This window comes from Pinus tabuliformis, chromosome 3_2 (genome assembly GCF_031772625.1).
Source record: "Pinus tabuliformis cultivar Carrire ecotype Pingquan chromosome 3_2, CPIR1, whole genome shotgun sequence".
NCBI classification, from domain to species: domain Eukaryota; kingdom Viridiplantae; phylum Streptophyta; class Pinopsida; order Pinales; family Pinaceae; genus Pinus; species Pinus tabuliformis.
Window position 1 is genome coordinate 1,003,228,901 of NC_142302.1, and position 25,792 is coordinate 1,003,254,692.

A 25,792-nucleotide genomic window follows, 5' to 3' on the forward strand; every position below is an offset into this window, starting at 1 on the left:
TAATACCTCTCGTCAAAGTCAACATAAATTGTATGATGAATCCTTGATGTGCATAAATGTTTTTATGTAGAATGAATATAAATGCTGCAGTAACTACGTGCACAAGAATCTATCTGACCAGGCATCAAGTCGAAAAGAAGAAAACTTACCACATGCCCAAGACTCATTTTTGGCATTTGCTGAGACCAAGCATGCTACATTCAAATACAGAACCCCAGATTATTATGATACATTGCATTATCCAAGAGTTGTACCTGCCACTCTATGGTTTCAACTCAATAGTAAATATTCATTTCCGGGAATATGTATTCCTTGCATTCATTCTGTAGTATGTACACAGCTAACGAACAAATTAATCATTCATGTCTGCCTTTCTTGGAAGCTAGTGGGACGGAACTAGACTTTCCAAATGGACCACTTTCAAGATGCACATGTTGAAGTCTCCTCATTAAACGAGGGGGTTAAAGGCTACAGTCAAACCAAACTAGACTGTCTTCCAAAAGATAGCAATAGTCCGAAATTTCAATTTTGAAAAGCAACTGAACCCAAGTAATGAGTTTAAAGAAAAAACACATTAACTACATCAAGTCATTGCGACCCATAAATCCTTCGTGGCAATTCAGTTATAGAATTAAGCAATGTAAAAAGAAAACAATGATAAAAATATATGACAAGTCAAAAAGGCACATCACTATCTGAGAAATATGTGCCAGCTAAAAAGTATAGAAAACCAAGACCCTTTTTACTATTGTACATGCTCCCAATGAGAGGGTTAAAATATCAATTCCATTGGCTTTTTCTAAAGCCAAATGACATATGGTATAAAATTCAATATGAAGGGACAACAAACATTTAGATGAGCCCATAATTTTGTGATACTCTTGAAAAATCCTACCGCCTCAAGCGCGCAATGAGTTCATCCTGCAGAAAAAAATCACAAATTACATGGTCACACGTTGAATTTGTACAAAATTATAGAGAACACTTGAAGAGACTAAAATAACAGAAGAAAGAGACTAAAGAAAGGGAACAAATAGCTTCTATAAAACTTTCCGGTTGGGTAAAAGATAAAGAGAACAAAAGTCGCTTAAAACCGTGAAAAATTGTGAATTTTGAATATGTTTGGCATTTTTTAAATGCCATCCAGGCAATATTCGTTAATAATTAGGTTATCGATTAATCCACGATGCAGTACTTGCACCTTTTTTCCTTTTGTCGGCAGTCCCCTTTCTTTCAAAAGAGATCTGAGTTTATCCACTGTACAGCATGGAAGATCACTTTCTGGCAACCAATTTGAACTTCCATCTGCAAAAGAATTATGCCAGTCCATTATCAATGCCGACATTTATAACAAAAAAAATCGCTTCTTATAAAATATTCTAAGAATGTTATACAACATGTAAAGAATGTAGATATCCGAAACCACAATGAGCAACTGTAACCATCCTTTCTCAAGTTCAATATTCACCCAGTGTCACAAAACTCAACTCAGTGAAAAACTTGGCAAGGCGGAAGGGTAAGAATTAGACTCGGGAACAACTTTGGAAATATTCTGCAGAGTGGCAATTTTTTCCCTGTTTGGCTTTAAATAAACTTAAAGGGCCACGCTGAGTTTTTCATCGGGCTCACAATTCAAACACACTAAACCGTGAAAAGTTCAACAGGTACTTCTGGGTCACAGTTTGAACCGCAAGTCAAACTTTCCAGCGAGTCTGACTCACCAAGTCAATTCTTCCTGTTTTCTATGCTGAGCTAAAGTTTGACCTGGGAATGTTCGGCAACTCTGCCATTTCTTGTAATAGGGGCTTGACCTCAGTCTGACCTTACTCCAAAAAATGACCTAAGCAAAAGTTTGATATCATTTCTAGGCTTCTAGTATAACCAAATCTCGCGTAAAAATAATGAAATTATAGTAATCCTCCTACTTGTGTAGGCCAACCCTTGGGTTGGTTATATAAGTTCACAGTTAAAGTTGGCTCTCAGAGATTGACTATGGACCCAGCTACAAAAAGACAAGGCCTATTCAATTCGTTCTAAAACGTCATTTATTGTTGTTTCTAGTCAAGCCTTGCATTACATTAACCCTAATATTATGACACGGTTTATTTTTGTTTGATGTACAAACTATTCATCTCACGGGAATTCGATGCTATCTAGGTCTTCAAAAATCAAAGCATAGAGGATCTAATGACCTATAGAGGTGTGGGATCTAAAATCAAGCCCAAAGCGTGTCTTGAAGGTATACCAGATTTCCTTTGCACTTTTCTGTCTTTGGTGTGATGAACCAAATCTGGCTCAACATCCAGGGTGATTAGCCCTAGAGCTTCATCCTTCTTTAGACTTTTGAGGTCATAGCTGTAAGGAATTTCTCCAAGACGAAGGTAAATCCACAAAGCCTTGCTCCTAAGAAGGGCAGGCATTTGATCTGTCTAAATATTATAAATAGCCCCACTTAATCAGGCAAACATCCACTTGAGTCCACTGGATTCAACAATGGCACAAAGAAAAAGACTCCATATACAGAAAAATAAGCCTTCAAAGTTTACAGTCCCTTGATAGACCCAAGAGGGAAAGAGCAGTACCAAGTTCTTCCGAAAAATCTGCAATGTGCTACATCTCACTGCAGAACAAAGGAAGAAAAAATGCACTGGCCTTGAAGGAGGGTTTAACTCTTATAAAAAAAACCATAGGGAACCCTATAAAAAGAGTTGATCCACAAAAACCCAGTTCTGCAGTCAGAAAGAAGCCCTAATAAATTCCACTAGCCAAAATTTTCTAGAACAACCGCTGAATTGAGTGAGATTTACACCCACTCTAATGCCATGTTGAGATTCACAAGAGATAGTGACAAAATCAAATGGAACCAACATGACCCCTAATTTTGCAATATAGAGAACAAATAATCAGCACTAGCACAGTGGAACACTTGAAAAGATATGACACAAAAGAAGTGCAACCCTATACAGAGAAAACTAAACCAAGAACAAGTGTTCTAGAGAGGGAGAAACCCAAGCACAAGAGACAGTGCAACACTTTATGGTGCCCTTAGGAAAATTGCTTTATTAAGAACGGATGAATCACTTGAATGAGAAATGTACATATATACCCAACTCAAAGGTAGGGTGCTTTCCCCAAAAGAGTTTTGAGACTGTGTATAAGATCGGTCTTAGCCAATCCTACATGTATAATAATGATACATTATAAGGTTGGCTGTCTCTAAAAGCGAAGATTATATCCCTATTTTCAACAAAATCAAGTAAGCGAAGAGCATAGAAATAACTTAAATTTCAAGACACAATTTGATTTTGCTCAGTTGACATGCCATATAATGGAAGCAACAAAATCCATACAACATACAAGTAGGAATAAATGGAAACAAGAAAATTGACATTAAGATCAAAGAAATAAGGGCAATCAGTATCCCCTGCCATAGTTAAAATTTACAACAACAAACTAGTAGCAAGGAGTTCAAGAAAGATTCTAGCAAACCTATTAATAGAGCTTCTTTTCTATGGAGATGGCAGAGTGTTACCAACACAAAGCATTGAGAGTATGAATAAACAGTAAGATAACTGTTTACAAATTGCCAACACATGTAACTCATGAAGAAAAATCAATGATTAGCCAAATGGAGAAAGTTAACGTACTCTAACTAAACTACAATTTATATAATAAATCCACAGAAGCTTTCTGGCACCCAAAAACCATCCTCAAAAAATGAAACATAAGCTATCGTAAAGAGCAAAAGAGGCCAACGCTAATACCACAAGCTCACCACAACAGACATGCCAATCCAATTAGAAGCCATTATGGCAAGGTAAGATAAGAACCAGATCACACAATCATCAGTGCTAGCCCAAAACACCCTAGAAAGATTGAATATCAACAAAAATGAAACTGCAGCAGCACCTATTTACTGTTTGCATCCATCTTTATTTCATCCACAGCTAGTAGATTCAGTTGACAACTCTACAATCAGCTGAAATTGATTGGTAATCTCCAGGATGTAACAGTGACACATTATTTCTTCTGAGGTGATAAAACCACATAATGGCTGTATGGTTAGACAGTTCATTCATACTGATTAGCTGATCACCGGATAAACTAAAAAACAAAAAATTTGAATGAAAAGTTTCAATATCTCAACTTTTCAGTGAAGATCTGGACCAAGAACTAGTCCAGTTCTATTCATGATCCACTCTATGCTGGTGTTTATTTAAATCAGGATTACTCTTCTTCCTCTGGCCCAAATTAGCATCCCAAATTCTAGATTTCGAAGAGGCTATCATCTGTGCCTCTTACTCATGTGACAGACCTGAATAAAAAATAAGCAGTCAACTGACAACAAAATATGGAATGCATGTGCCATATCACTACCATGACAGTTAATCGCTTAAGAGCACATTCTCAGTGACTGTAACTGATACTTTCAAGACTTACTTGAAGCCCGACAATTTGTAACTGCAAACTAATAATGGCTTTTCCAAGATATCAAGGCAAAACAAATATAATGAACTATAGATGGGAATACCCATAAAAGTGGTAAATGTGAACAACAGGAGCCAAATATACAATTTCCATTACAGAAAAGGGTCCGCTATCCTTTGGCCAATACAATTTCAGTGATGATACCAGCGTTCCACCAAGCTTTGAGGACATGGGGTACAGGAGGGGGCAGACGCAAATGGGGGTCGTGTGAAAGCACCCTCAAATCTTGGTGAAATTCATGGGGGGCAGGGGACATTGGGGTACCTAGCATAGAGGTCCCCATCTCTAAAAATATAAGTAATAACGGTAAAATCCCAACAATGACAATTCATCCCATGCAAATTCATCTTTGTGCAATGTAAATAGTAAACAGTAAAATAGTACTAAAGTCGAATTTGTAAATAATATAAACATGATTCAGATTCAAATTCAGTAAGGAAATACATTAATTCATCAACCATAAACGAAACAGAAATAGTAAAATATTGATATATTGACTTGAATTGATCATTCTAGAATCTAGTTGGTATTAAGAAAAATGGTTGATACTAAAGTCTGAAATGGTAAATCAAAATTACTCAAACTCAAAAATAGTAGAGACTCAAGAGTTATAAGTCAGAGACTTGGTTTGAGCCTTGAGGTCATCAGTATCTAGATTCTAGAGTCAAGACTCAAAAGTTAAAACTGAAAATTAACAATGAACATTGAAAATAAAATGAACATCAAGGGGTGAAACCGTGAAAGTGAATAAAAAGTAAATAAAAGTGAAAGCGAGGCAGGTTTTTTTATATATTATTTTTGCTTTTTAATTCTTTATTTTTCAAGCCCTCATAAGAAAAAATTTGGATAGCATGCCCACAAGTCCCCCTTTCATGGGGGGATGCCCGGAAGTACCCCTTTTTGGAGAGGATGCCTAGAAGCACACCTTTTCTAAGGAAATGCCCAAAAGTATGCCTTTTTGGAAACACATCCCCACAATGGGGAGATTTCCCCCTTATGTTTCCCCTCATTTCCCAAAAATGGGGACATGGGGAAATGTTTCTCCATGTGTGTTAATTTCATTAAACCCAATTAAAAATTTACTATCCCAACAAATAATCACAGATTTGAAATAAACAATGCTTTCTAATATGATTTGTAACAATAAGTATTCTAGCCTCTAGGTTTTTAACCAAATAAACAACAGAAGCAGAAATCCTCGAAACCAATGGCATGCAATCACATGCAATAGAGAATAACATAGATATACCCTATAAACCCTAGTGTGGGGAAAACCAAGAAACATTGGGCTTCTTATTCAGTTTCAGGAGAAATATTTTTTACAGCAATCTTACAAAAATTTGTTCCAACAAATACCCAACAAAAGATCTCAACCCTCTCTCTCTCACTTGGCTCTTGTACGACCCACATGCACAGCCCAGCGGAAAACTTTTGCGTACAAAGAAACTCGGCCTCTCTACTAATCTTCCTCTAGCTAGCTCAATCTAGCCTTTTCTCGCTCTCACTGCCAAATACTGCGCTCCACTGAATCCCAACTTGTGCCAAATCAAATGTGCATCTCATTTGGCTTGAACTCCTATTAAAAAGATCAAACCCTAATCTCAAGTGAAATCCCTAATGTCAACGGTTGAGATTAGATCTCGACTCACGAAGATCAATGGCTACAACTTAATCTGTTGTTGACTTATTTTCCTTTGTATAAAAAGGTACCCAGAAATTAAATTAAATTGACGTCTAAAGTCTTGACTTGGAAAATTCATTAATTTACTGTTGTAGGAGATACTTAAGGTGACTCGTTGCATATCATGGCACCTAATCCATGTAGAATCACCTTCCAAGCTACAATCTCAACACTCCCTCTTAGCGAGGAAGGTGTTTTGCACAACACCCAACTTATCCATGAAGAATACAAATTTTCCCTTCATCAAGGCTTTCACCAAGATGTCTACTACCTATTCGTCTATGGGAATGTACTGCAACTTTACTATTTCCTTCTGCACACAATCTCTGATGAAGTGGTACTTGATCTCAATATGCTTTGACTTGTAATGGAATACTAGATTCTTAGAGAGTTTAATACAACTCTGATTATCATAGCTAATGACAGTCGGATCCAGCTCCGATCAAAAAGCTAAACAAGGTGTTTCCGAAGCCAAATAGCCTCACTTGCCGCCATATTGGCGGCCATGTACTCAGCCTCCGCAGAACTCAAAGCAACTAACCTCTATTTCATGTTGTACCAAGAGACTGCTCTTGATCCCAAACTGAAACTACACCTAGAAGTACTCCATCCTGTTGAGTGCACCTCATCCCATGCTCAACTGTGCCTTGGAGATATCTCAAAACATGCTTTGCAGCTACCCAGTGCACTCGCTTATGCTATACCATAAACTGGCTAAGTGTGTTCACTACAAACAAATGTCTAGCCTTGTGTTGACAAGATACATGAGAGAGCTAATCAATTGTATATACAAGGTAAGGTCCACTGCCTCTAATCTGGAAGTATAGATCTTCTTCTAGTTGGTCACGAGTGGCATAGCCATGGGTTTGCAATCCATATTGAAACGCTTCAAGATCCTAACTATGTATTTCCCTTATCCAAGGAAAATCTCTCCCTCTTTCTGCCACACCTCCAATCCCTAAAGGTAGCGCATCAACCCCAAATCCTTCATCTTGAACTCTTCTGCAAGATCCCATTTGTAGTGCGGTATGAGTTCCTCAAACCCTGTGAGAAACGGGTCATCAACATATAACACCAATATGAGAGGCTCACCCTTCACCTAAATGTAGTACAAGTTCAAGTTTTCCTCACTCTTGGTGAAGCCCACGCTCTACAAATAATAGTCAATCGGCACATATCACATCGGGGGAGCTTGCTTGAGCCCATACAATGCTCTCCTCAACCTGCACACATGGGAATCCCTCCCATGCACCTCGAAAGCTTCTGGCGACTCTATGTAGATCTCTTCCTTAACAATACAGTTGAGGAAAGTTGTCTTCATGTCCATCTGGTTAATCCTACAACCCATCTAGGTTGCTATAGAAATGATAGCCCTAATGGATGAGTATCTAGCTACTAGAGCAAAGGTAATGTCATAATCAATTCCTTCTTTCTGTGAAAAACCCTTAGCCACAAAACGAGCTTTGAACTTCTCCACGCTACCAACCACAACATGCTCAATTTTGTACACCCATCTAGAACCAACCAATGACTTGCCCACTGGTCCTGGCACAACCTCCCATATATTGTTCTTCATGATGGAAGAATATTCCTCCACCATGGCATCCATACACACTTGATGTTGGGACACCTCTTGAAAGTTGGTTGGTTCAGCCTCAATTAGTTCACTCATCAATGCCATAAACCTGGAATAATGCTAAGGAGCCTTGCTTTGTCTGACAGAATATCTCGAAGCACAAACATACTCTTGGGCCTCTCTCAATGTCTTCTCTGCCCACTTGGCCTACTTCCTCCTTGTACCTAGAGTTTAGGGTTGGGTGTGAGGAATCCCATGTTCCTCATCCTGATCTCTCTGCTTGGCCTACTCGCTAATGTGTGTCACTGTAGTTAAAGGAATTTATGTTGATTCAACCTTTGGTGCCTACTCCTCCTAAACCTCCATTGTAGAAGAACTCATGTTGATATAGACTTATGAAAAGTTCTCTCTCCCTCAAATTTCAGATCCCTGCTCACTATTGTCCTCTTGAGAGCAGAATGTAAACACGATAGGCTTTTGAAATCTTGTTGTACCCCACAAGGATACCTTTCTCTGTAGTAGCCTCCAACTTGGTCCTTTTCTCCTTAGGAACATGGAAATACACAAAGCACCCAAAGATGCGAATGTGTCCCAAATTTGGTTCCTTCCCTATAACGCCTCTCTAATGTCAATCTGCCCAACACTTTATGTGGACTTCTATTCTACAAATATATGGCAATGTTGTAGGCCTCTGTCCACAAAAAACAATGCAAATCCTGGTCATGGAGCATGGCCTTGGCTACTCCAACTATAGCCATGTTTTTTCGTTCTGCAACCTCATTCTGCTGAAGGTTGTACGAAATAGTCAACTCATTGAAACCTTCTTGAGCATAGAAGTCCTTGAAGGCATTCAAGTTGTACTCGCCTCCATTGTTTAAGCTCAACATCTTGATCTTTCTCCCTGTCTAATTCTCAACTAGAGCCTTCAACTCCTTGAATCTACTAAAGACCTCGTCCTTATTTTTCATGAAATATATCTAGGTCTTCCTGGAGAAGTCGTCAATGAAGGTCACATAATACTAGTACCCACTCAAGGATATCGATGACATGTGCCCACTCACATCTGAGTGTACTAGATCCAAACAGATGTGTACTAGATCCAAAATCCTTTTGGACCTAGTGTCGATGCTTGGAAAAATGGTCTTGACATATTTACCTAGTGTGTAACCCTTGTACACCTCATGTTGCTCGACATTTCGCTCTAGCAACCCCATCACTATCTCCCTAAGCACAATAAGCACTCCATGATGCAAATGTGCCATCCTCCTATGCCATAACTCTCCTATCCCTTTGCTACAGCTCACCAATTCATGTGTTAGGTCAAACTACAATCGAAACAAGTTGCCCTTCCTGACCCCTATTACTTTTGTTGTCTTCGAGTTCTTGGGTTGAATATACACTTTACCCTCGTCAAAGGTCACAATGTAACCCTTGTCCTCCAAGGTAGCAACTGAGATTAGGTTCTTTGTCATACCCGGAACATACAACACGTCCTCCACCATAAAGTTTTGTCATACTCCCAGTCTCCCTCTCAAACGTAATTGTTCCAACACCAGTTGGATCGTACTTAGCATTGTCTCCAAGCTCTATGGAGAAATCCCACTCCTCTTTCAAATTGATGAAATACTCTTTGACTCCCGTCATATGGCAAGAAGCCCCACTGTCAATGTACCACACATTGGTGGTAAATGAACTCGAGAGACATGCAATGAGCAAAAACTCATTCTTAAACCATGTTGTAAACTCGTCCACTTCCGCAGTAGCATCAAACTGCTTCTTTTGCTTGCCCTTATTATTTGGGCACTGGTAGGCATAGTGACCCAGCTAATGGCATGCAAAGCATTTAACCTTGCTTGGATCCCTCTTCTTCTCACCCTTAGAGGAGGACCCCTTGTTCGGCCCTTTCTTGACCTTCTACTTACACTTACTTGCCAGAGCAAGGTTCTCTTCTTCATACATCTTCCTTTGATCTCCCTACTAACCACTTTCTCGAATCTCCTCTTGGACGAAATCATCCCAAAGCCTCGCCTAGTCGAGTAGGTGATCCCGACCCATAATACACTTGACAAAGACCTCCCAATGTTTTGAAAAGCCATTCAAGGCTATACGCACTAACTCCTTGTCAACAATCATCTCTCCAATAGCAACCAACTTGTCTTTGACTTGTGTCAATATAGACAAGTAAGATGTCATGCTCTCACCCTTGGACATTCTTGTGCCATACAACTTGTCCTTGAGCATCATCTTTCGACTCTGATAGTTGATTTCACATGGCTTTGTGAGCATACTCCACATCTTCTTCACAATATCCTTCTTTGACAGATGGGGTATGAGAATTTTTTACCCCATCGAGAACAATTCTCTGTGCCTTGGCCTCCTTGACCTCATGTAGATCAAGAGCAATTAGATTTGAGCTTGACAACACCACTGTTGCATTAACAAAATTCCACAACTTGTTTTCTGAGAACAATTGAGATTCGAACTTTCCATTACAAATAGTTTGAAGAACCCTCAACCCTGTCCTCATATTGAACACTAGTAGCCATTGTAGAATAAAAGTTTTTGTAGTATCAGATAGTGTTCTAGTCTCGACTTTGGTCAGAGAGGCTAAGAAACACTAAGGCTGCAAAACCCAGAAATAGTTTCTGGAAAATCCACCTAGAAGCAACTTAATTAAGTTAATTAATCAGTAATTAAATTTTTCCTAAGTCTAACTTAGGGAAAATAATAAATTATAAAGAATTAATTAAGAAAGGTGAGATTTCTATAGAAACTCACATGAATCAAATCCGATATGATCTCAACCATCGATAAGGACTTAATCATGGTTGTTGGTGATCCAACTCGAGATTATAAGAGGAGGTCGATAGGGTTGAGGAGAAACATACAGGAAGAGCGAGTTTTTGTGGCAGATCGATGTTCCAGAGGGCAGCATTTAGCCGGAAGAATTCGAGCTAGAAGGAAGCAGGAGCAAGAGGGATATCAATAGCAGGATTCCAGAGGAGGATTCGAATTCCAAAAGACCCAGCTAAGAGAGGGAAGAGTTTTCCTCAATGAAGTTGTGCAAGGCCTGCCTAGGGGGCTTCATAGGAGAGTTCGATTCAGCCAGAGGAGTCGTCGATTCAGTTGCTAGAGGCCGAGATAAATCCCAAGAGGCCAGGCAAGTCACTTCCAAGGGCAGAGACAAGAAGAGCTGCAGGATTCAGCGTGTTCTGAAGGCAATGCGAATTAGTCTGCGGAAAGACTCATGTAGGGGCATTTCATGTAGCCTAGATTGGCCATGTTACCCACCATTTTGTGGGTAATATCCCTAGGAGAAATTTTTTCTCCAAGATGGTCCTCAACTGGCAACCAACAGCCCCTTGCAGCCACCAGCTAGCTCATTGTGCCATTTTCTCCACCACCTGAGCCAACCATGTGGTCCCTCGCCCATCTGCCATGATCGTATGTTTGAAGGTGGGCCTCCCGAATCTAAAGGTATGCTTTGTCATTTGGAAACTGAGTATTGTAGTTTGCTTATCATGGACACTTCTGGGCATGGATTAATGGGGGGATTCGGCGAAAAGAATGGGCTATGTCTGTGCTTCTGTCCCCTAGACCCCTTTTAGGAATTAACCTTGGATTCTAGTCTTGTGGTCTCCTTTATTGACCATTTGGTTCTAGGGATGGTATTTCACGGGAAACCCTAATTTTGGTTGTGTGGTCCCGCTCCCTTATCTGCTTATATTACCCTCTTTCCATACATCAATGCCCCATTCATCATTTTTCCTGCCTGGGTCCACATCCCTCCATTGGGTCCACATAGGGTTAGCTTGCTCCTTCCCCTTACCCACACCTTGGGTCATGGCCTAGAATGAAACCCAAAGGTTTATGCCATTGAAAAGAAAGTTAAAATCATATATGGCCACATTTAATAGGAAAAGTACCACAAAATGCAAAAGATGGTCAAGACAAAAACATTTAGCATGTGGGCAAAAGCCAATACATGAGCTCTACCCCATCATCATGGTCATCACCCTGGTCATCACCCTAGATCCTATAGGTTCTATGAGCCTTCTTCATCATATAGGAACCCATGATTGTTCCAACCCCTGGTGGGCGATGAACCGCCCCACCTTAAAAAGGGGGATTCCACTATTATATCTTACACATCATGCTCTAACCCCTTGAGCCCCGAACAATCAATGAAAGAAAATCATAAAAAAGACAAAAGGCATAAAAGAAGGGTGGAAAAATCAAGGTCGAGGCACCTCATGTACCACAATTGCTCCCTCCTATACATTATAAACCCAAGTGTAGGCTTCCCTCTTATTAGCTACCCTTGTACCCCAGCATATGACCCAGGGTTGCCCCTTCTCATTCCCTACTTCATTCACCTATTTGCCACATGCCACCACCTTTGAAGGATGTACCTTGGCTATATTATCCCCTTTAGAAGTAGAAAACACCTAATAGGGCACTTGGTTAACCCCATTTGGAGTTTAGGAGACATTGGCACATCTCAAAGCCCATTATGGAAGGGCAGGTCATTATGAAGTCCCCACTTGTGGTCCATGATTAGGTAAGCTCATTTACTCGATTTCTCTAATGACTTGTTGTACTGGAAGGCTAGGGGACACATTGGATCTTATGCAGGATTGCAGATGGTTTCCATTTGGGTTTGGTCTCCCTAAACGAGGTCCTAATCCTCCAGAGGGCTACATTGGCACATATAAGGTGAGCGTTGAGAGCCACAGGCCTCCACAGCAGCAAATTGGACTCCATGGATCCCCACGGCCACTCAGAGATTGCTCATGGTTCACTTATTGGACGAGGAGGATGCACCTCATCCGTCATGCCCAGTTGGCCCCAGATCTACACCATACACTTGGCAGATGATCCAGGACATGCACGATGATGTGGCACCACCTACACCATCATCTGAGCCCTTGCATACGATCTACAACATCTTCGATTTGTTTGGAGACCCATAAGGACACTTGTGTGCCCCCACATGTCATTTGGAGCACCACAGGTTATTACAAGGGGCCAACCCTTTGTCCACTGCTTTTGAGGGTCCTATTCTTCATTGTGGCACTCATGGACTTCATTAGACCTCTTAGAGGGCCCTACGACATGCATAAGATTATTATTCGACCTCTTGAGAGGCTTTCTTTTTCATTTATGAGCTAGTTTGGTGGGCTTGTCACCAAAAGTTGTATTATTAGAACATTATTTTATTTTTGGGGCTTATGTAGGCCAAGGAGGCTAATTCAAACTCCTAAGTTGTGTATAAATACAAGTGAGATGAGTTCATTTCTCATCATCACTTTGGATTGGATCTCTCTCTTCTTTAGAGAATCTCACTTTTTTCTGGACGATGAATTGGAGCATTTATGGATGAATTTTGATGTATGGTTATTGGTCTATCTTCTCTTGGAGCTTCTCTATCGTCATTTGTTAATGACTAGATATACTCTACTACATGTAAGTACGAAATTTTGATGTTATTCTTGTTACTTTTGTCATATATGTTGGATTGGGTTTTTCGTTGCTTTAGGGGTAATTGTTGCATGCAAATTATTGCTTAATATTGTGGGATTGTCTCTATTATAACGTTCTCACCATGTATGGGCCATGTAGTGTGAGCGAAATCTCCTACGGGTAAAATCTGACCTCGATAAGCCATTCCTCTTGTGCATTTGAAATATAAAAGCTGCAAGATTGCTTTCACTGGACCTAGAGTGTTTGTGATGTAATTTTGAGGCCTCCTTGACTAGTAACCAAGAAATCTTACACATAATCAACATAGACTCCATTTTCCCAAGGATTAAGGCACTGATCTACCAAGGGTGGTCACCAAAACTCTTATTCTCTCACCTCCTCCCAAGTCTAACCACATTGAGGTACCTAGGGCATCAAATTCCTGACAAGCTAGCCACTGAAAAATTCGATCTCCTAGGGTCTCCTACGCCGGCCTTTCCTCTATCCCTCCACCAAATTTGAAGACCTTCCGACGGTGGAATTGGGAGAAAAGCCAAGCCCTAGCTCTGGGACCAAAACTTGCCCTACCATCCCCAAGGCTAGCACATCCCAGGGTCAAACCAACATCTTTAAGTAATTATATTTTCTTTGATCCTTTCTTCACCTTGTCTAGGGTAAGAATATCATTGGTTGCTACATTCCTCCCCCATATACCCTAGACTAGGTCCACTTGGCCCTGTGTGGTCCCACTCCTTTGAAAGACCATTCTTTAAGAACCATTTGGGATACCAATTCTAACAAGGATTTTAGGGATTGGGAAACTCCTTCACACATCTTATCCCATAAACCTAACCCCCAAACCCTCTCTTCATTTCGCTAGATTACCCAGTACCTTGCTTATAAAGCAAGCAATCTTTATCCTTCAAATTCTAGGAAAGGGTTATTCGAGTCACTCATATCCATTGACTTATCCTTCATTAGTGACTCCACACATACCGGGTCTCCTCCCATCGGTGAAAGTTCGTAAATAAAAGGGAGCCTTAGCTGAGATGACAGTGGGCTAAGACTCTAAGACTCCATTTGTTGCCCTTGGCCTAGCATTTGCCCTTTAGGGAATCCCCTTAGGTCCCCTGCTAGTTTGAGCGGTAACAGACAAGATTTCAGAGCAGAATCAGTTGTGGTGATGAAGTATTGGCCTCACAGACATTTTGCTAGTATTCTCTTATAGATTGGATTGCTAGATTAAGCATCCATAGATTGTACTCATCCATAGATTGTACTCAGAATTTCACTACTTCATAATAATATAACCCTCATCTATTGCACCAATTTTCCCGCATTGGGTTCTTCCAAGGACAATTGTCCAAAAATCACTGTGTCAATTTTATTTTTGTGTGCTAGCATTTTCTCAGTTCTTAGTTTATTTTCCGTAGCGTTTTATTTGTGAAGAAATTGCAGTGTGATTAATTTGTTGTTCTGTTGTAACAAAATAAACTGCACAATTCAATCAGTTAGAAGAATTAATTCCAATTGTTGCTCTTTCAAGCAAATTTTCGCATGGTATCAGAGAAAATTTGATCAGGCATGAAGCTCAGAGGAGGAAGGAGGAAATCATCTAGATTTAGAGGGAGTCTGGTAGCTCAATTTCTAGGTTTTTGCAGGGCCTAGCCAGGCAGTGCGAATTGTTGGACAGGGGGTCGAATTTCCAGTTGCAGAGTGCAGGGAGGGTCGATTTGTCGGAAAGTAATTCCAACAAGCAGCAGGTAAGCAAATTAGTATTTTCGTAGGGCAGATTCTTGATATGGGCACAATTGTTTTGGCAGTAGTTTTGCAATTGCAGAATCAGCGTCAGTTGGAAGAGAAATAGCACATGGATTATACTCTGAATGTCTCCAGTAAATTTTCCAAAATCCTCCAGTATGGCCATGGACAGATTTAATATTCAAGAGGCTATAGAATTGTCTTCTAGATTGGAGGACAAATTTGTTTGCTTAACTAGCTTAGCATCATAGGGAGTCTGTTATATAGACAGTGGAGCGTCAACTCATATGACAGGAGTTAGAGAATATGAGGAGCAAATGGACTTCCAGATAACAATGGGAAACAAGACAAAATGCACTCTAATTGGGAAAGGTACCATTGATATAGAGAGGGAGTCAAGAGTGAGCACTAGTGTTATAGATGTATTACATGTGTCAGGATTGGGTATGAACCTGATTTTAGTATCCCAGTTACAGGATAAGGGATATGATGTCCATTTTGTAGGGAAGAAGGTTTTCATCAAACACCAAAACTGGAAGAAGGTGAAACAAATTGGGGTGCGAACTCTCCAATGGCACTGGTGAGAAGTAACAGTGATAGTGGGAAAGACCTGGATGAGTTATGGCATAGAAGGATGGGACACTTACATCATGGAGTACTTAGAATGGTCAGGGAGACAGTAATAGGTGTTCCAGAACTTGGCACGAAACATGATGATGTGTGCAAGGGGTGTGTGCTTGGGAAATATGCTAACGCAACATTCCCAAGGAGTGACAACAAAGCAGATGGTGTGTTATAGCTTATACACTTAGACATTTGCAATCTTATGTCCACCAGATCTCTAGGAGGGTACAAATATTTCATTACCTTCATTGATGACCATTCCAGGAAAACCTGGATCAATTTCCTGAAGACCAAGGATGAGGTTTTCGACCGCTTCAAAGAGTTTAAGGCTTTGGTAGAGAATGCTACACGGAAAAAGATCAAGATACTTTGCTCGGATAAAAGAGGTGAGTACACAGATAGTGACTTCACATGTTTTTGTGCAAAGAAAGGCATCAGGAGGGAGTGAACAGCTCCATACAATCCACAGCAAAATGGAATAAAGGAATGGAAAAACAGATCTATAGCAGGGGCTGCAAAGGTGATGTTATATTACCAGGATTTGCCCAAGTTCTTATGCGTAGAGGCATGTAACATGGCTGTGTAGATTCAAAACAAGGTTCCTCACAAGGCGTTGGAGAAGATAACACCAGAAGAAGTATTCTCAAGGAAGAAGCCAGGGGTTAGTCACTTCAAGATCTTTGGTAGCATAACTTATTGCCATGTACCAGATGAGGAGTGCACCAAATTAGATTAGACTGCAGAAAGAGGATATTTCATTGGGTATAGTGAAACCTCTAAGGCATACAGGATCTATATTCCTAGCAATAGGAAGATCATAGTGAGATGGGATGTGAAGTTTATGGAGGACAAAGCCTTCAAGAAGCCTTGTGAAATGTCAACAGGTGATCAAAGTGAGCTAGCAGAAGCTCCATTGGTTCAGCAGCAAGGGCAGCCACAGGGGTAGCTACTAGGACCATCGCAAGGATAGTCACAAGGATCTAGTACAGTTACCAATACCAGCATATCCTCAGGTGCAGGAGATCCAGTGAGTTCATAGCAAACAAAGCAGCAAAGGTAGGATGAGGAGCTGGTTGAACCTCCCACAACTAGTAGTCAAACTAGTAGGGAAGTTTGTCAAACATTGAGAGATGCAGAGGAATTCATTAGAGCTCCTAGGACAAACAAGAGAGAATGCAGACAGCCAAACATGTACCAAGCATTGGTGGCACAAGTTGAAAAACCTTCTAGCTATCAGGAGGTCGCACAGCATCAGGTGTGGATAGATGCCATGGTTAGGAGTATAGTTCTATCATGACTAATGATGTTTGGTAGGTAGTGTTGAGGTCAGAGGGTAGGTCAGTTGTGGGCCCTCGATGGATCTGCAAGATCAAGTATGCTACAGATGGCAATGTGGAGAAGTATAAGGTTGGGTTCGTGGCAAAGGAGTGTGCGCACAAGGAAGGTATAGATTATGAGGAGACCTTTGCCCCAATTGCCAAATATACTTCTATTCGGTCAGTTATATACCTATCAACGCAGATGGGATGGCACATTTACTAGATGGACGTCAAGACAACTTTCTTGAACGGGGTGATAGAGGAGGAGGTATACATAGAACAACCAGATGGCTTCAAGACTCATGAAAGGCGCACACATGTGTGCAGACTGAAGAAAGCTATATACAGGCTCAAGCAACCTCCCAAGGCATGGTATGGTCGGGTCGACAACTACTTGCAGCAGATGGGATTCATCAAGAGTGACGCAGATCCCAACCTTTACTATTTGATGGTAGAGGATGAGCCACTCATCCTAGTGTTGTATGTGGATGACCTCTTCTTGACAAGGTCATCAGGGCTCATAGAGGACTGTAAAAGGAACCTGGAAGCAGAGTTTGACATAAAGGACTTGGGGTTGATGCATTACTTCCTAGGCCTGGAAGTGTGGCAGAAGGATGGGCAGATCTTCCTTGGTCAAGGGAGATGCTACAGAGATTCTGAAGAGATTCAGGATGTAGGATTGTAGACCCATGTCTACACCTATGACTATTAACTGGAGGAAGATTGATACATCAGAGGACAAGGATGTTGACCCCACCTTGTATAGACAACTTATCGGTTCTCTCATGTATCTAGTCAACACTAGGCCAGATATCTGCTTCGCGGTCAATATTCTCAGTCAGTTTATGGTGGAGCCGAAGAGAGTGCATTGGATAGTAGCGAGGCACGTTCTGAGGTATTTGCGCGGCATAGTAGAGTATTGGTCGAGGTATACCCAAGGTGATGATGTTAGACTATGTGAATTCACAGATGCAGATTGGGCATGTAGTTTAGTGGACAAGCAAAGTACATTCAAGTACTACTTTAGCATTGGATCAAGGATGGTTCCTTGGTGCAGCAAAAAGCAAAAGTCAGTAGCATTGAGCTCTGCAAAAGTTATATGGCTCTGGAAGCTATTGGTGAGCTTGTTCAGACAAAGGATGGAAGCGACCAATGTTTATTGTGATAATCAAAGTTGCATCAAGCTCTCTGAAAATCCAGTGTCTCATGACAAGTCGAAACACATAGATATTCGATGTCATTTCATCAATGATTGTGTGCAGTGTGGAGCAGTTCAGCTACTATATGTTCCCACTGAAGATCAAGTTGCAGATATACTTACGAAAGCTCTGGGAAGAGCTAAGTTCGTATATTTCAAAAACCATATGGGTATAGTGGAGAACCCTTTTCAGTAGTTGATGGATCAGTGTCAAATGGCATAGTTAGTTTTTGAGGGACATTTGCAGTACTACTTGCAGTCAGATGCTGAGGAGCATAGTGCAATTGCAATGCAGACAGACTCAGTTGACAGTGCAGAGGCTAGTAGCAGTAGAGACTTAGGAGACAGTTGCAACATATGGACACAGTTGATTCAATATTCAGTACTTTTGGATTTCAGTTGCAGCAACAACATGAGATCAGTTGCAGTGCAGTAGCAGAGTTGGTAGTAGTACAATTGTACAATGCAATGTCAGCAGCAACACAAATGCAAGGTGATTTAGCTACAGTTGTGGCAAATGAATCAGAGTTGCACTACAGTTGGTGGACAGTGACAGTCTGTCATAGTTGTCATTCATCAGTTGCGTGTATGGAGGATGTTAATGGAGACAGGGTCAACACCTTCCTCGCTAATTGGAAGTGTTATTTTTTGTAGCATTGGATGGTGTTCTAGTCTTGACTTTGGTCAGAGAGGCTAAGAAACACTAGGACTCTAAGACCCAGAAATCGTTTCTAGAAAATCCACCTAGAAGTAGCTCAATTAAGTTAATTAATCAGTAATTAAAATCTTCTAAAGTCTAACTTAAGGAAAATGATTAATTAACAAGAATTAATTGAGAAATGTGAGATTTCTCTAGAAATCTCACATGGATCAACTCAGATATGATCTCAACCATCGATAAGGACTTAATCGTGGTTGTTAGTGATCCAACTAGAGATTATAAGAGGAGATCGATGGGGTTGAGGAGAAACACATAGGAAGAGCGAGTTTCCTTAGCAAATTGATTTTCCAAAGTGCAGCATTCAGCTGGAAGAATTTGAGCCGAAAGGAAGCAGGAGCAAAAGGGAGATCAATAGAAAATTTCCAGAGGAGGATTCTACTTCCGAAAAATTCAACTAAGAGAGGCATGAGTTTTCCTCAGTGAAGCTACGCAAGGCCTGCTCAGAGGGCTTCAAAGGAGAGATTGATTCAGCCAGAGGAGGAGTCGATTCAATTGCTAGAGGTCAGGATAAATCCTAGGAGGCCAAGCGAGTCACTTCTAAGGGTAGAGACAGGCAGAGTTTCAGGATTCAGTGTGTTTCTAAGGCAATGCGAATTAGCCTGCGCAGGGGCATTTCGTGTAGCCCAGATTGCCCAGATTTTGGAGCAAAACCAGTTGTGGTGATGAGGTATTGGCCTCATAGATATTTTGCCAGTTTTTCTCTCAGGTTGGATTGCTAGATTAAGCATCCATAGATTGTACTGAAAATTTCACTGTTGCATAATAATAAAACCCTCATCTATTGCACCAGTTTTCCCTCATTGGGTTTTTCCGAGGACAATTGTCCAAAAATAATTGTGTCAAATTTTTATCGTGTGCTAGCATTTTCTCAGTTTTCAGTTTATTTTTCGCAGTGAAGAAGTTGCGGTGTGATTAATTTGTTATCTTATTGTAACAAAATAAATTGCATAACTTAATCACTTAGAAGAATTAATTCCAATTGTTGCTTTTTCAAGCGAATTTTCACACCCTCAAAGAGAATGAAAACTGAAATCTGATTTTTTTGTCCTGAAACCCGTGTCAAATATCCTTTGCTTTGTGTTCAGAGTTTAGAGCTCTGATACCATGCTAATTTCTTTAAACCCAATTACAAATTTACTATCACACAAATAATCACGGATCTGAAATAAACAATGCTTTCTAATTTGATTTGTAATAATAAATATTATGTGTTTTTAAACAAATAAACAACAGAAGCAAAATACTCGAAACCAATCACATGCAACAAAGTATGACACAGATATACCTTGGAAACCCCAATGTGGGGAAAAACAACAAACATTGGGCTTGTTATTCAGTTTCAGAAGAAATAATTTTTACAGCAGCCTTACAAGAATTTGTCAGACCAGGAGGTAACTCCTCAAATGTGATTATATCATTCATTTAGGTTGTTCATTATTATATACAAGAGGGAGTGACTGTTCAGTTCATCTCCCAGTGACTCCATTTCCTCTATTATTTATTTACATTAATTACAGTTGTTCACCCAATCCCTATGATTAGGTGTCAACATTCCCCCCCCTTAATCTGAAGAGATGTTGGTGAGTCCAAGCATCATTCTGAATATTTCAATTTCTCTTCCAAGAGCTTTGGTGAAGATGTCTGCAATCTGTTCATTAGTGGAACAATGGCAAAGATGGATTGTTTTGGCCTCAACATGATGTCAAATCAGATGATATTTTGCATTGATGTGCTTTGTTCGATCATGGAACTTTGGGTTCTTTGCTAACTTTATTGCCAAGGTATTGTCAATCATGAGTGGAGTCGATTGTAATTGTTTTACCTACAAATCTTCAAGAATTTTCCTGAGCCACACAATTTCTTTTGTTGCCTCAGCTGTTGCCGCATATTCTGCCTTTGTTGTGGAATCTGCTAGAATTGATTGTTTGCATGATCTCCAGCAGACATCTCCTGACCCAAGACTCATAGCATAACCTGAAGTAGATACCCCAATTTCTTTATCTCCATCGAAGTCTGAATCAGAGTATCCAATCAAGCTGAAGTCGCCCACCTGTGTATACTTGATTCCAAAGTCTTGAGTTCCCTTCAAGTACTTTAGAACTCTTTTTGCAGCAGACCAATATCCCTCACAAGGCTTTTGCATAAACCTGGAGAGGATTCCAACAGTAAAGGAAATGTTTGGTCTGGTAGTAGTTAGGTCGTTGAGACTTCCTACAAGCTGTCTATACTTTGTTGCATCCTCAAATTCTTTTCCTTCAATGGATGTGAGCTTTAAGTTTTGTTCCATTGAAGTAGTGAGAGGATTGCATTCAATCATGCCAAACCTATTCAACAGATCTCCAATGTACTTCTTTTGAGAAAGGAATATGGACTTCGGATGTTGAGTTACTTCAATACCAAAATAGTAATGAACATAGCCCAAATCAGTCATTTCAAAACCTTTCCTCAATTCCTTCTTTATGGATGCAATGTAGCTCTCATTGTTCCCTGTCATCAAAAAATCATCTACATATACCACAAGATATACAATTGTTTTGCCAACCTTCTTGACAAACAAAGTTGCATCATCAAGATCATAATGTTTGAAATTGAGTTTCAGAAGATGCTGAGTTAGTTTTTCATACCAAGCTCGCGGTGCTTGTTTGAGGCCATACAAGGATTTCACAAGTTTGCATACTTTATGTTCATGAACTTTCACAGCAAATCCTTCAAGTTGGGACATAAAAACATTCTCTTTTAGATCTCCATTCAAGAAGGCAGTTTTTACATCCATTTGATGGACTTTCCAACCGTTATGAGCTGCTAGGGCAAAAAGTGTCCGGATTGTAGCCCATTTTGCTGTGGGGGCAAAAGTCTCCTCATAATCGACCCCTTCCTTCTGTGCAAAACCTTTTGCCACAAGCCTGGCTTTCTGCTTGTCAAATGAGCCATCAGCTTTATACTTGTTCTTGTAGACCCACTTGCAGCCAATTGGTTTGGTTCCCAATGGAGGATCAACCAGCGTCCAAGTGCCATTCTTTATTAAGGCATTATACTCCTTTTGCATTGCTTCTTTCCATTCATCATGAGAAGCAGCTTCTTTGAAGGAAGTTGATTCAAAATCTATAGACAAATTCAATTCACAATCATAAGAAACATCCATATCAACAGGTGAATCAGAGTCATCTACATCACCTACATTTTGCCGGCTTGAATTTCTAGTTCCTATCTTTCCAACCTCATCAGGATGAACACTTTCAAGTTTCTTTGTCAGCCACTTTGGGGGACCTTTCTCAGATGATCCAGGCTGCTCCGTTGATTGAGTTGGGGCTAAATCAAGATTGAGTCTCCCAATTCTGTCAATCACATCACTCAAAATATCATTCGTTGTTGGAGTTTCATGCAGGGGAGAGAGTGCTTCAGAAGAAGATTCCACAGGTTGATCTAGTATAGGAATCCCCCCTTCAAGATGTGGAATCTGATTATCAAATTCTTGAAATGATTTTGCATTTGCGAATCTATCCAAGCGATCAAGTTGCCGCTCAACAACATTGTCAGTTTTGGATGATTCAAGAAAGATTACATCTCTAGATACAACAAACTTTTTATTGACTTCATCATAGAGACGGTATGCTTTGGAGGTGTTTGAATACCCCAGGAAGATACACTTACGACTTCTTGCACCAAGTTTGTTTCTATGTACCTTTGGTATCAAGGCATAACATATGGAACCAAAGACCCTGAGATGTTTTACCGAAGGAATGTGCCCATACCACATTTCATAGGGAGTCTTGTTTCTAATAGCATTAGATGGACATCTATTCTTTACATATACAGCACATAGAACTGCATCAACCCAAAACATCAATTTTACATTTTTGAAAAACATCATGGAGCGCACCATATTTAAGATTGTCCTATTCATTCTTTCAACTACTCCGTTCTGTTGGGGATTATAAGGCACAGTTGTTTGATGTTTGATCCCATGTTGGCGAAGATAGTTTTCAAATTCATTTGAAGTGTATTCTTTTCCATTATTAGTGCGAATAGAGCCAATATGAGATTGTGCATCATTTTCAATCCATGTATGAAAGTTCTTGAATGTTTGAAAAGCATCAGATTTGTTCTTCAATAAATAAACCCAACACATTCTAGTGTAGTCATCAATAAATGTCATCATATATTTATTTCCATTTGCAGAAGGAACAGGCATTGGACCACATAAATTTGAATGAATGAGTTCAAGTTTTCTATGTGCTCTGGAATGTGAATCATGAAAAGACTGTTTGCTATGCTTTCCTAGAATGCAAGCATCACATTGCTTAAGTTTCTTAGGAATTGTAGGCAAACCAGTAATGCCATTTTTCTTCAACAAGAGGAGGCTCTCATAGTTCAAGTGTCCAAATCTAGCATGCCATAATAAACTTGATGGAAATGTACCTTCTTCATAATGAGAATTGTATGAGAAATTTTGTGCACGAGCAGAGGTACCCTATAGCTTGAGAAGCCTTTCTTCTTCTATCCCCGTCATGACAAGTGAGTGGTCTGATGCTTTTCTCACCTCAAGCTTGCCATCAAACATATGAATGGAGTGTCCTTGCTGGCGGATGTGGACCAAGGACAGCAAGTTTCTCCTCAGTTGTGGGAGATATAGAACATGATGCAGAAGAAAGTCTAGAAGACCAGGCAATTTAACCCTGATTGTGCCAAGCCCTGATGGCTTGAGTTTTGATTTGTCTACAAAGTATACTGCTCCATCAACATTGTTAGTAAATTCTTCAAAAAAATCTCTTCTAAAAGTCATGTGGCAAGTTGCTCCTGAATCAAGCAACCAATCATTTTTCCAAGAAGCAAGTGAAGCATTAAATAAGTCTTCATTTACTCCAATATTACAGTGTGCCACAACATAGTGAGCGGATTCAGGTGCTTTACCTTTCTCTTTGTCATTAGTTTTACCTTTGGGTTGGTTTCTTTCTTGCTCAATTATGTCCCAAGGCAACTTGCATGTGGATGCATCATGTGATCCATCTCTTTTGCAGTGTATGCAGTGCAAATCTGACTTTTCTCCTTGAGAGTGTCTGCCCCCCCTGCCTCTGAAATTTCTTCCTCTTCCTCTTCGACCACCTCTTCCTCTGGAAGAATCTTGAGCAAGATTCTTTTCTCTATGTGCAAGGCACACAACCTCTTCAGAAGACTGAGGGGCTGTCTTCTTCCCAAAAGCTTTCTCTCTTTCAGCGAATTTTTCACAAGGGAGTCAAAGGTAATATCTTTGAGGTTTCCATTTGCTTGCAATGACTCAAGATAATTTGAGTAAGTGGGATAAAGTGCCTTGAGAAAAGCTATCAGAGGAATATCCAGTTCAACATTAGTGACTTTGATATCATACATAATAGATTTTACTTCTGATGCAAAAGCAAGAGGATTATCATTTTGTAATTCAAGGGTGAACAATTTGATCATGAGTTGAACAACCTCAAGTGCAGAGAGTGAGTCATAGAGTTCCTTCAGTTTTTGTAAGGCTTCGAAAGCATTTGAAAATGGTGAAATATGGTGACTCACCTCTTCATTTACTGATGCTGCAATCAATGCATAAGCCTTGCTATTCTTATTTTCCCAAATGGCGAATTCCTTGTCTGAGGTAGGTTGTTCTGGCTCTTTGTCTCCGTTTCCAACACACACTCCTTTCCACAGCTCATTAAAAATGAGAGTGTGTTTGATTTTCCGCAACCATTCTGGATAGTTTTCCTTACCGGAGAGAACCACTCCCACAATAGATATCAATGAATGCATTTTAAAAATCTGTGTATTGTAAAAAAATATACTTTTGTTGCCAATATGTTGTGAGAAATAGCACTTCTAGTGGTAGTTTTGTAAAAAAAATACAATTCTAATATAAATATAGCAGAGGTATTACATAAGGGGAGGGTATTATATGGGGAGGAGCTTATATGAGGGAGGCGGTGGGAGCCACACAGTAATATATAAACCGTAGTAAAAAACAACTCATTTGAATATAGCCATCACAAGGAATTCTCTTTACGAGCCTTGAATGAATTGTTACACTGCACCATACCACAGTTATGCTGCGTAGGATTGAGTACAGTCAGCCACCGCTCTTAGGCTCAAACATAGTCAACCACTGCACCACAGCTCCTCTGCTTCCTCCAACAATGAAATCGCTTGAAACTCAGATATGAAACAACCTAGTAGATCTCAGCTTGCCTTAAATTCTAGGTCCTCTTGGGCTGGTGCAACAGCTCGGCTTCATCTTTGGATTAAGATCTAGTATGGCTCGCACATTCCAATTTCAACGCAGAGAGAACCCAACCCAGTGTCGATTTCTAAGGAATTAGTGGGTGAACAAGATAAATTGCAGAATGCACTGTCCAATTACACAGAAAATTGGGACAGAGGGAATGTTCAACTTTTCAAACACTACTAGGAGAGTGCACTAACCATAAAAAATACACAGCATCTAATTAATTCAACGCAGAGAAGTATCTGGCGAGAGGACAGATGATAGAATAATGGCAGATATGACAGACTGGGAGTTACAAGGCAGAATGGGCAGAATAGGCAGAATACCATGGGAGTTACAAAGTAGAGAAGCCAAAAATGGCATTGGCTCTGATACCATGTCAGACCAGGAGGTAACTCCTCAAATGTGATTATATCATTCATTTAGGTTGTTCATTATTATATACAAGAGGGAGTGACTGTTCAGTTCATCTCTCGGTGACTCTCCATTTCCTCTATTATTTATTTACATTAATTACAATTGTTCACCCAATCCCTATGATTAGGTGTCAACAGAATTTGCTCTGGCAAATACCCAACATAAGATCTCAACCCTCTCTCTCTCACTCAACTCTTGTAGACGTGCAGCCCAACAAAAAAATTCTGCGTACAAAGAAACTCGGCCTCTTGGCCATAGAGAAAACTCAGCCTCTCTGTTGATCCCGCTCTAGCTAGCTCAATCTAG

The 25,792-nt window shown here is 40.2% G+C and overlaps 1 protein-coding gene across 4 annotated transcripts in view; it reads right to left on the reverse strand.

The window, feature by feature from the left end:
- Positions 1-612: 612 nt before the first annotated feature.
- LOC149183993 (protein LOWER TEMPERATURE 1-like) overlaps positions 613-25,792 on the reverse strand; it is a 32,645-nt gene continuing 7,465 nt past the window's right edge. For 3 of the 4 annotated variants that reach the window (XM_089417365.1, XM_089417366.1, XM_089417367.1), the window contains 2 exons: positions 1,202-1,305; positions 613-921 (listed from right to left, as the gene is read on the reverse strand). In XM_089417365.1, coding sequence (XP_089273491.1) covers positions 892-921; positions 1,202-1,305 — 134 coding nt within the window. In that variant the 3' untranslated portion in view covers positions 613-891. The remainder of the gene's footprint in view (positions 922-1,201; positions 1,306-25,792) is intronic. The other variant, XM_089417368.1, reaches the window with a different exon arrangement.